General features: G+C 34.5%; 1 protein-coding gene across 2 annotated transcripts; it reads left to right on the top strand.

Moving 5' to 3' along the window:
* The first annotated feature begins 453 nt into the window (after positions 1–453).
* LOC11408532 (F-box/kelch-repeat protein At3g23880) lies at positions 454–11849 on the top strand. 2 transcript variants are annotated; one of them, XM_003598334.3, is made up of 2 exons: positions 454–1720; positions 11515–11849. In XM_003598334.3, exon 1 carries the CDS (start codon positions 514–516, stop codon positions 1690–1692), a length of 1179 nt encoding a protein of 392 aa, XP_003598382.3. In that variant the 5' UTR covers positions 454–513; the 3' UTR covers positions 1693–1720; positions 11515–11849. The 2 variants fall into 2 exon arrangements, with proteins under 2 accessions (XP_003598382.3, XP_039687292.1); XM_039831358.1 differs by lacking the exon at positions 11515–11849 and adding an exon at positions 3159–3479.
* The last annotated feature ends 948 nt before the right edge of the window (positions 11850–12797 follow it).

Here is a 12797-nt window from a genome sequence, read left to right as displayed (position 1 = left end):
TCATTCTCTGCAAATAAAAATCAATCACATGAGCCCTTAAATTATAACAAAATCCATCAAATTAATCCTCAAATTATGACAGTAAGTCTCAAATCGATCCAGGACAACACATGTAATAGAGGGGTATAATTGAAAACACAGGAAAAAAGAGACTGAAATGTTAAATATCAAATTTTGACAATTTCCATCAATTTAGTCCTTGTACAAGTGGCTGACTTGCTGACACGTGTAGAGGACAACAAAGCATGCAAGAAGCCACATCATCGTTATTAACAGACCTTTTGGACGGAGGGACGAATTTGATGGACGTCTGTAAAATTCAAGGACTAATTTGATATTTCGCAAAATTCAGGGACGAAATTGGTCGATTTTTCAAAATTCAAGGACGAATTTGAGGTAGTCTAAAAAAAATCTACAAAAAAAATTCGAGATACGTGAAACTAGGGTGGAGCGTCTGTTTCTGCTTTATTTCTCTCGCGAGCAAACAATTCACTTTACATTTGAGTTAGAGAAATGGCGCAAGGAAACGAAGGTGAGGACAACCGAAACGCCGTCGATTCTTCTGACTCACTCGTGGTGGAAACAACCAACACTCAGAGGCAGCGATTGGCCGCCGGAACCCTAACATGCCCACCGGAGCCGGAGCTTCCAGCTCTTCCTTTTGATCTCCTGCCTGAGATTCTGTGTAGGCTTCCGGTGAAATTACTCGTACAGCTTCGATGCGTTTGTAAGTTTTTCAATTCTCTTATTTCTGATCCTAATTTCGCAAAGAAGCATCTTCGTATGTCAACCAAGCGCCACCACCTCATGCTAACAAATTCTTGTGATTATGATTATTATTATGATCGTGACATAGTTATGTGCGATTCTCCAATCCCTTCAATTTTCTCTACTTCTACCGTTGTTACACAAACACAACTTTACATTCCTAATACTCTCACAAATGGACATCACTGCATCGACCTGATGATGAGCTCTTGCGATGGCATATTTTGTGGTAAGCTCAATAATGGTTCTTATTTCTTATGGAACCCTTCCATTAGAAAGTTTAAGTTATTGCCTCCTTTGCGGAATCACAAATGGTCATTACTAAGCTTTGGATATGATCATTTTATTGATAATTATAAGGTTGTTGCCCATTCTTTCAAAAAAGTGATTAGTGTTAATACTTTGGGGACTGATTATTGGAGAAGAATAAAGGACATTCCATATTCTAACCCCATTTCTGGACATGGACTATTTGTTAGTGGCACTGTTAATTGGTTTGCATATGATGTCATTATATCTCTTGATTTAGAGAAGGAGTCGTATCAAAAGCTTCGGCTACCTGATTTCGACAATGAAAATAATTCGTGGGACGTGGGTGTGGTGAGGGATTGCTTGTGTGTCTTTGCAAGTAGTGATGAATATTGGGATGTTTGGATTATGAAGGAGTATGGAAATCAAGAGTCTTGGACTAAATTGTACACTATTCCTAACCTGCAAGATCAGGATTTAGAAGCCGATAGAGCTTTATATATTTCAGAGGATGACCAACTATTGGTACAATGTCATCAGGATTGGGCTGAATGTGACGATATGAAGTTGGTTGTTTATGATTCTAAAGCTGGCACATTGAATTTTCCTGTGTTTCGAAACAACTATAAACATACACATGCCGAAGTCTACATTGAGAGTCTCATATCACCTTAAGCATTGATTCAACTGCAACATATATATGGTTAGTTTTTGTTTGTGTTATTTATATGTTATGCCTGCTCTGATTTTGGTGACTTGTTAGATCATTGTTAATTAATGGTTGATGGAATCTATAGGTTGAACATTGCTTTTTATTTTTTGGTTAGTCATGAATTACATTAAATGGTTTGTCATTGGATTTTTCTAAGATTTGCGTTATGAATTAGATGTAATAATGTCTGCTTAGTGTTGCACAAATGTTTTAATGTTTGCTTCAAATCTTGCACACTGCATTATGAACCAAACTGAATATGTTATATAACACTATTGTGATGTAATTTTTTTAAAGAAGATAATTATTGTAGAACTTGTAACAAAAAGACACGCTATACTGAAAAAGAGACACAGTTGAATGATCTCATGCCGCCGATGATTCTCCACATAAGTTATATAGTACTAGATGTAGCCTTTTGACAAATTGGATCTTCACTTTCAACCTAGTTAATTTTCCCACTGATGGTGTGAACTGTTTTTTAGACTATAACATATGCAAATAACCAATGTACCAAAGTGTTGATTTGTAAATGGATAGTTATCTTATAGTTATGTATATCCCACATTTTCATTACTTGATCCTCCAGGTGGAAGAGGGTATTTGATTTGTTTTCAGTTATTTTATTCTGAATGACACTGACACTGATTTTATTTTATTTTTGAGAAGTCTTGATTTGAAGTGGTAGGGATAAATTAGTGATGAAATACTCTAAAGGGTTTAATGTTGATTCATAAGACACAGTTGAAAGATTTTGTTGGTGATATACAAGGACGTTTGATTCTGTTTTAATTTTCTTACTGTTTCGGTTATCCTTATTGGAAGGGAAAACTTATGCTAAACCGTGCAAAACATAAGTCTCGGTCTACATCCTGTGCACTGCAGAATGTGAATATAGAACTAAAGTAAAAGATAAAGATGAGCACTCAGTTTATGAGTTTGACTTCAAAGCCATTTTTTTATGTACATTATTTATATCCTATTAGTAGTGACTACTGGAATATGTATTGATACAAGAATCTGATGTATTGGCTGATTATAGTAGTAATAAATTGAATAAGGTTGTGTTGGTAATTACTCGTTACAGATAAAATTATTAACTATTATGCCTTATTTGACTCTGGATTTTATTATTTCATGTAGGATTGCAGTTATATGATAATCTTTTGATGGCTGCATTTATTTTAGATTTGCAATTTAAATGGCACGTATGTATTATGTTATCGATATATTTTCATGTCTTACATGCCTGTTCTTAATGCTAGACTAGACACAATAGTGGTTAGATTCTAACTATTGTTTGCCTTGACTTTGTTAACATTGTATGTTTGTTTACATTTTATTTTTCAGATTTGTTGAACTTGTTAGTTGTCATGTTCTGGATTTATTTCTTCAATGAATAAGTTATTTTGGCTTGTTATTTCAGCAGGTCTTTTCGGAGTCTATTCAACCTCAGCTGTAGGAGGAATGCCTTGTTTTTTCAATGAATTCGGGCTGGGCTCTCTGTTTTCAGCCATCCTTGTAAATTTATTGCAGTCAGAGGAATCAATCCTTGTCATAATTAGAATGTTTAATACTTTCTGTTTCTGAATATCTTGCGTTCAATCTCTATCCTACTTTTATCATTAGAATGTTTAATACTTTTATAATTTAGCAAAAAACTTGTGTAGGAAATGTCGTATTGGTTTTATTATTTTGTTGCACTTATCATTATTGTCTTTATCAGTTTTATAACAATACCTTGATTATACTTTGCTGCAGCATTCTGGTGGTTTTGCAGTTCTATTTCTGCGTGTTTTCAGTTCTGAAAGAATTCTTGTTTGTGCATTATTTTACTATTGTCTGTGTGTTTGTTTTAATTATTTTGTTTTGGTTGAATTGTGTACAAGGTAAAGAGTTCGTTCTGTGCCCATATAAATATTGATGGCTTTCATTTTCTTAGATGAAATCACTCTCTTATCCAATATCTATTTAAAAGCTTCTATTTTATTCCTATGTAGTTGGCCTTGTTTGTGGGGAATGGGGAAAGGAAGGAAAGGAAATCTGTTGGTTTAGTTTAATTTTTTTTTTGTGGGAATGGAGAAAGGAAAGGAAGGAAAGGAATGGCCTCTTATATAAAAGAAACATGAAACGATCATTATTTAGAGTGACCTGCAAAATTATGCAGGTTGAGTGGGTTTAGCTTAACATGAAAGTGACCTTGTATCTGTGATTTTTATTCATGCTAAATAAATAAGTTAAGTCAACTGAGTCAAGAAATAAGTTGAAAGAGTCTCTTGAAAGTTTTTGTGATCAATTGGACATTTAGATCTCCTGCTTAATCCTTTACTCATTTTCTTTTGGGCTTTCAAGTTCTATTTAAGGGTTCTTTTTTCCCCACCTTGAATTTATATAGTAAAATGTGAAGAAATGTTTCCAACATGATCAAGACAATGCTATCACTTTTGAGGCATGTATACACCTATGCAATAATCTTCAAATACAGAAGGGAATAAAGCACCAAAAAGAGGTGCTGCAGAAACACGATCACTTGAATACAAAAATAGGCCTTACAAAGTTAAAGATTGGAAGAAGTGGTGGAATAAGAAAAAGATGGTGCTTATTCTAATTACAATTGATAATGTGAAGTCTTTGGAGGCTGATACGTCATTGCCAATTTCTTCTTGTGAGTCCAAGATAATGTGAAGTCTTTGTGATGGTGCTTATTCTAATTACAATTGTGATTGATCTTATTGTCTAATTCTAAAGCTTGAGATATGTTTTTGATATTATTAAGGGGTGATGACTTGTTTAAGCCTGTGAACTGTTATTAATTATTGTGTGATGATTGTCGCTAGCATGTCTTGTGCTAGTGATTAATTTTTTGTTTTTTTTTGTTTTTGGGTTTTTTTTTTGTCTAAAATTTTTATTTTATTTTTATATACAAATTAGAATTTCCAATAGAAATAGTCAAATTGCTGCTATTTATGTGTATGTGTAATTCTACATGTTTATGGGTGTTCAAATAGTGGTTGGGTAGTTCAAGTGGTTTGACTTAAGAGATTAAAGAGTTGAGGAGTTAAATGTTTAGGGTTTAAATAAAAGCAAAAGTCGAAACTTGCGTGTATGGTACCAACCAAATGAAAGTTGCAACAAAATTTTGGCACGGGCAAACGATGAATGCAAAAGATGTGGCAATTTATATTTTGTAAACTCTTTAAAGACAAATGAATGCGGTAACTCATACCTTAGGTAGAAAGGTCCATCCCTACCTTGTCCCGATTAGGGATGGAAATTGGACCCAAGCTCAATGATCACCCACAAAAAATACCCACGGCAGATTTATTAACTATGGTGAAAGCTTTGATATGTCTTTGCACACCTTGTGTTTGAGAGTCCCAGGTATTTTCCTAATTTTTTTATCGCAATGGCACTGATGCATGTAAGATGAATTTTTTGATCGCCTAGGACCTATGTATGGGTTGCAAATAGAGTTTCTCCAATACAAAACTCAACACCGATTCTAAAACTTCCTTACCTTCACTCAAAAAAATGGTGAAACCGGTCTTGATCGCCTAGGACCTATGTAAGATGTGATTTGATGTCTTATTATTATTCTTAATGGTCTCAGAAGCATTGCGGTGAAACCGGTCTTGTCTTTAGATTCATGAAATCATGTTGTGAAAAATAGAGAAAATTTTGGTGGTAAAGTTTTGATTCCTTTGGTGATATTTTCCTGAAAAATGGTTCTCTTATTTTCTTCGTGAGTTTTCTTATTTACATATATTTAGTTGAGGAAGGGGCATTGAATGGTTCTGCTTTTGGTGCAGAATAATTAAGATGTTCAAATTCTCTCTGGTGTTCAATTGTAAGGAAGTTTCTAATGAGTATGAAACATTAAAAAAAGAAACTATTACTAGATTATGGTTTAATCCATCAGGTCTCACTAGATTATATATGGTTTACATAAAGTGTTTGGAAAATTATATCAACTCATTGAATGGATCAGTGTGAATATTATTCAAGTTATGATGCTAATTATATCTGCAATATTACAAACTCTCCCAAAGCATAGGGAGGAGGGAACCCATTTTTTAGACATTTGAGTAATTAAAAAGGCACAACTTTATTGACATGATATAATAATAACCAAATACGATAATAGAGCCTAAAACAAAACTTGATTTCAGAGTGCGTGAATCAGAACATAGTGTAACTGCAGGCTCAAGAACATAATGTTCACTTTCTCTAACATCCCAGATCCTGCCAAGTCTTATCGCTTGACCAAGTGTTGCTGGAGTATGTAGAAAATCAGAAAAAGAATGTGGTTGTTTACGATTCAAAGAATGGTACTTTAAAGTTTACTATATTTCAATGTGCCCTAGAAGCAAGCGTTGACAGCTTAATATCACTTGAGCATTAAATTTAGCCACAACCTATATGTTTTTTATTATGTTTTTGCACTGATTATAAGTGGCTTCATGGATTATTGTTAATTAATGATCATAAATCTGAAGCTTGAGAAATTGGTGTTATTTTTACTTGTATTATCTGTTTATTAGAGTTGTTTGGTCCCTAATATTGTATTACATTTATATAATTCACAATCATGCACTGCATTAGAGGGTAACTACTTGTATTTTCGAAATCATAATTAGAATTTTGATGTCTGCCAGCGGTTCTTTTGACGTTCCTATGGCGTGGTAATTCTTTATATAGACATAGTGACCACCGTGATACCACTCAAAGCGATCGTAACCTTCATTAAGTACCACATCCATGATAAAGTTATGTTCAATTCATATTGTTTTGTGCAAGATATGAGGAAAACAGTATGAAATTTGTGCATCTTATAGCAAACATTGCAACGTACATACTAATGACTAAGAGTTAATGAGAGAAACTGCATCTTTTTCCTAATTTAATTGAGCTCAGCAAAATCTCATTTCCGCAGATTTATAATAAGAAAGATACAATAAAAACAAATTAAGGACCCTTTGTACAAGATTTTTTTGTCTTCCACAATGAGGAATTCAAGTCCAAAAGTTGGAAACTTCAGTATGTTTATTATTTGGTCACTTTCCTTGCGGAATCTGTAAATTTTTAAGACATAAAACGGTGTTTGAAATCTGCAGAAAATGATAGATAGGCGGTATTTAAACAAAGATTCTGTATATTGCTTGTGCATATATATCTATATCTCAATGTTGCTTCAAATTGCATCTTCTCAAATCCTTACTTGATGTTTTAGATTTAGGATTTTAATTATGTAAGCAGTAAACATTTATAACTCAATTGGAATAGCTAGATTGATGTTATTTCTATTTTATCAATTTATTTTTTGTGGATATGTAATCAATGATTACAACAGACTAAGTAACTTCAATTTGTGACTTTAAATTTTCTGTTAAATGAAAATTAATTCATTTCAAATTGCAATATAACTTTTGTTTGCTACTCCCTTCCTATGTTCTTCTCTTTCCTTCATATTACTCACTATGGTAATTTATAGCAGGATCCTTTCCAACGTTCAGTTTTTTCTTGTTCAGATAGAATGTTGTGTTATTTTACAAAATTGAATCATCTATGATTCACGAAAAATGACAGACATTTGAAGTTGTATTCAGTTGAGAATGTTTATACTATGATGGGATTGACGTTTGTGATGTTGCTGAGCCTAAGGTGTTTTGAGTGTGTCTAAGCAAGACATCCAAGTTGGTAGTCACACAGAGTGAAATGTGTTTTCTGGTCTGGGTAGTGTTGTTTCTTAGGAAATTGAAGCAAAATAGAAAGGTAATATTTTAGCTTATGTGACTTCTCCTTCCTCAACATTGTCTGTCCCATCAAGTTTTTGATAGTTATTGTTTTTATTTGTTAGATAGAATGCTAAAAAAAAAATCTAGTCTCTACTCAAATAGTTTTGCCTATTCCCAAAGTAAATGATCAAAATACCCCTACGCATGTTAATTCACGTTGTATGAGTTAACTCACACTGAAAAACACACACTGAACTCCAGTGTGAGTACTCACGCTGGTTTTCTTACTTTTATTTAGCTTCCTTCAAAGCTTCATTATGAGTGTCGGCAATATTCTTTCTCTTACACATTGGTTGTACATTTTTTAATATATTCTGAAGCAACCCTATCATAATAAAGTACCTAGCCTTACACATTGGTTATACATTTTTTATTATATCATGAAGCAACCCTATCATAATAAAATAACTCTAGCCATAATAAAATACCTCTAGCCATATATTCTGAAGTTGAATAGCACAAATACCAATAAAGAAATGTCACTTCATTTGAAAGTAAGCATATCATTATAAATGACAACACTACTGAAGAAGTTAAATAAAAATAAAAAAACCAACGTGAGTTAACTCACGTTGGGTTGGGGTTTAGTATGAATTTTCAGCGGCGTGACTTAACTCACGTTGCGTGAGTTAAGTCATGCAAATTTAACACTAGCGTGAGTTAACTCACGCAGCGCAAGTTAACTTACGTAGGGGCAATATAGACATTTACTTTGGAAACGAGCAAAACAGTTTGGGTAAAAAGTAGAATTAAAAAAAAAAAACTGATTTATAAATTTACAAGATGGGCCAAGCCAGAAAGAGCAAAACATCTTCTGGAAGGCTGGCGTAGTGCTAATCGCAATAAACCTCTTTTAAGGCACGATAGTTCAGTTTCCACGTTGAATGCCCCTCAACATAATCGGGACATGAATGTTCGTTGGAGGAAGCCGAGTATTGGCAGATATAAATGCAATGTTGATGCATCCTTTCCAAACAACTCCAATAAAGTAGGTTTTGGGATGTGCATCCGAGATTCTGATGGGAATCATGTCCGGTCTAAAACCATGTTTAGGCCCTGGGTCTACACCACGCAATTCGGTGGATACAAGAACTTCAACTTACAATTGTTGATTTTGAAGTTGACTATAAAAGAGTAGCTGATTATTTCAACAAAGGCCGCGGAGATGCTACCGAATTTGGCTCTATTATGGACAACAATATTTACTTTTCTAACACTTATTTAACAAACTCTCATGTCGAGTTTATTAGGAGGCAAACGAATGAGGTTGCACATACACTAGCTAGGGCAGCCACATCTAGTACTAGCTTCCAGGTCTTTGATGATACTCCTGCATGTATTACTGATTTGATTTTTAATGAAATGATATAATTCACTTTCTCTCAAAAAAAAAAAAAAAAAAAGATGGGCCAGACCAGACTATTTATTTAACTTCTCCCTCGGCCACTATTTATATTGTTTTGTTTTAATCACAACAAATCATTCAAACTAAACCCTAGTTCTCCTTTTCTTCTTCTTCAAGCCAGCCGCCACCCCTGTCAATTCTATCTATCTCTTTCAGATTAATAACCTTTGAACCCACCAGCTTGGTTTTATCAACTTTGAACAAACGAGAATCATCATCAAATTAATCTTCATTAAGTGTTTCTCATATTCTTCTTATTATTAATGAAATTACACACAATACTCCCGGAACCATGTTATTAGGGAAATTATATATCGTTCTCTCACGTTAAATTAGCTGAAAACTATCTTTGTTTACAGATTGATGGAGGAAACATCTACCGCTGTCAACAACCAGCTAACACTGACATCACCGCCACTGCCCACTCTTCCTTTCGACCTTATTCAAGAAATTCTACGTAGGTTACCGGTAAAGCTCCTCTTTCAACTTCGATGTGTCTGCAAGCCATGGAATTCTCTTATCTCCGATCACAAATTCATCATGAAAATCTTTCCCTGTCAACCACTCGCCAAGTGCACTCACGCTACCCACTAGACTCTGCTTTCACCAACGACTTAACCACCAATGTAAGTCAACACACTTATCCTTTCACCGATTTTGATAGACTTGATATTGTTGGCTCTTGCAACGGTATCATCCGTACAGGCGAAATCTCATGTTGTTGGTAGCCAAACTCGTGGCAATCTCCCATCAGCAGAAGAGGTACGCTATAGTGCAGACCTTCTGCAAATGTTCTCAAGTGCAGAAGAGGTACCCACTAGACTCTGCAGGGTGTTTTTATGTTTTGCCATCTGGGTGGTTTGGCCAAGAGGGCTTGTCCTGCTGTTGGTTTGCAGTGTTTGGCAGCCACCTTCTGGTTTTCTGCTGAAGGGTGCTCTTGGTTTACTGTCAGCTGGGTTGTTTGGGCCGAGAGGTTTTGTGGGGTGGAGTGGGTCGTAGGTTTTTCCGGTATATCAGTACCTATTGTAATTTTCTGTCTGCCACGAGGGTTTTTGTGTCTTGCATTTACTCGACAAGAATAAATTTTCTGTTTCTAAAAAATAAAATAAAATAAATAAATAAAAAGTATATACGACTCATAGTACAGTTGAGTTGCATGTTTGCTTAGGACAATATGAGTTTGGTTGGGTTTAATTATATGGAACGAGACAACAAAGATAGGAGTAGAAGATTCATTTTCTTAGATTTTAGAATCCTTTTTTTCTTATTGTTTAACAGGTTTTCTTTCAATATTAGTTAACCTTCTAGAAATGCTAGTTTCTAGTATTGCAATGGTTTGACTCTCTTGCATATGTTGGTTAATTTAAACTTGTTTCATATCATGCTACTTTTTGGCTAATAATTTCTCTAGACCTTGCAAATTTAAAATCACCAAACACTGTTTTTTGTGAGCATCAGGTTCTTGCACCATTGGTGAGATTGAAATGCAATTCTATGCCTCATTTTTACTTATCTGGTTTTGAGATTAAGAAGGAACGCTGCATATGCTTATCATCAATTTTCTAAAGAAGTTTACATGTTATTAATTTCTTGGTAACTTTATGCCTTGCTGGTGCTTAATTTATCATATAGTGCATTCAGTGTTCAATTAAGGGTTACCATTCCCACTATGTTTGTTTTGAGGGTAATTATAATTGCAAACATTTTGGTTTCTGTTTTGATGCAATATTTGATCTTTTAATTGTGCATATGATGATTGATTTTTTTTTGTTTGTTGTTACTGCTTAGTGGTGTCTAGTTTTCTGATTGGCTGAGTTGAAATGCCAATATGATTTATGCCTTGCATTTATTTCCGAGCTGCTTAGTATTTAATGTCTGGTGTGTTGGTAGAGCGATGTGTTAGTGACGCATTACGGAAGCGAGGAAAGAAACTGAATGAATCATAAGAAGGGAGAGACAGAGCGTCACGACTCACAATTTACAGAAAAATGGCCGCACTGTTGCATGTGACTGAGAGAGACAGAATGAGAGGCTACACTTCCTCCTTGCACAAAAAACACAATTTACTTTTACAATCTTGACTTCAATTTTTCGAGATGCAAATGATCTTGTATAAGATCTGGATCTAAATCGCGATTTTGATAACATTAATAGTATGCACTATTTCAAACTGACAAGGAGCGTATTATGGTTTTTATGTTTTAGCTCTTGCTTTTTTGATAATATTTGTGGGATTGAAATTCACAAGATAACGGTTTCTTCTTGTTGAATGATTAATCTGAAAATGAATTTTTTATATTTTGGTGTTTCATTTGCAGGCGTTTTAAAATTCTGCTTCAAAGATATATTCATTATATTGTTGTGTAAATAATATTTTTAAATTCTTAACACATGCAGCACATTGTACAATTCATAACATTGGTAAAATGGTCCGAATATGATTGATAGTTTCTGAGATGGTAGTGAAAATCCTTTCCATACGAGTTCTACCTTATAATGTCTCACTATTGTGTTTGTAATTTTAATTGCACCTTAAGCCTCAAAGTACTCCTTATGACGTAATAGTTGGAATGTCTCTTTTTCAGGTTGGCTGTGTTTGTTTGTTTCAATGGAAGGGTTATTCAAAATCAGAATTGCTCGGGTTCTTTTTGTGGTCTGGAGCTTTGCTAAAGATGGGATTGAAAAGGGTAATAGTTATAGGGTTATTTAACTTCTTAAGTTCTGTTTGATTATTTCTTCTGGAATTAAATTAGACGGTAAAAAACCTATATGTTTGGAATAGATAGGATAAACCTGTCTCTGACTTTATTATTGTCTGTTGTTTGCCTTGATAGAACATGGATAGGTTGTGTGATTTTGAAGCGTAGTGAAATGGATAATTGAGGGATTCTATAATTGCAAAATGCATTTGGATGTTGTATTTTCCTTGCAAAAACATATTTCTTACCTGTTTCTCCGCACTCACACGCAGGAGAGGATACATGGCGGGTGGCGGATGGCTATGTCATATGGTACACTAGGGTGTCTCACCCTCAGATCTTGCCACCTATTCCAGGAGATCTTCCGAGGCCTGCAAATGAAGAGCAGATCATTGCAGACCAATGGGAGCGGTATGAGGCGAGAAGCTCGCCTGACACCTATGACATGGTTAGTGGCGCTGTTGCCTACGCTGATGCGCAGTTAGGCCAGGAGGAGGTCATGAGCATGACCCCTTAGCAGTGGTTTGAGGCCATGACCCATATGAGGGAGCAGATCGCGCCGATTTTGACCAGGAGGAGAGCCCAGAGGCCGAGGAGGAGGCACCATCAGCAGGATCAGGACCAGTAGTACTATTTTTCTTTTTTAGGACTTATTTTTTAGTTTTAGTCTTTTGATCACATTGAGTTATGTATATTTGTATATTTGTATATTTCTACTTTGATGACATTATTTTTAATTTTATGGGCTTTTTTTACTTTGTTTAATGTACAAAAATGTTGGTTTAATTAAGTTGTGCATTTGCACCAATATTTTTTTGCTATTTGAACCGTTATGATGAATTTTAAACGTTTGTGTAAAAATCCGGCTTTCAAAATAATTTAGAATTATATTGAAATGTTTTTTAGAATGATGAAGATTTAATCGGCATGAAAATTAAAGTTTGTTCTTGTAACTTTATGTATTGATAATAAGCAATTTTCAATGAGACGTGATTGTTATTTTTTTTTCTAGAGTGTAGAAGTAGTATTTTATTACTAATGACAAAGTTTTAGTTGTCTAGTCAAACCTACACACTACTATATAATATAAGTGTCCCGTTGATTTGCTTGCAATTCGTGAAAGAAGATTTGGCGAAGATTGGAGAGAAATTGAGAATTTTGTGAAGTTT

The sequence above is a fragment of the Medicago truncatula genome, chromosome 3 (assembly GCF_003473485.1).
Source record: "Medicago truncatula cultivar Jemalong A17 chromosome 3, MtrunA17r5.0-ANR, whole genome shotgun sequence".
Classification (NCBI taxonomy): Eukaryota; Viridiplantae; Streptophyta; class Magnoliopsida; order Fabales; family Fabaceae; genus Medicago; species Medicago truncatula.
This window is presented reverse-complemented; position numbering and strand designations above follow the sequence as displayed.

What these genes read in the sequence shown, in the direction of transcription:
- LOC11408532 (XM_003598334.3), top strand. Translation starts at nt 514, where the DNA reads ATGGCGCAAGGAAACGAAGGTGAGGACAACCGAAACGCCGTCGATTCT.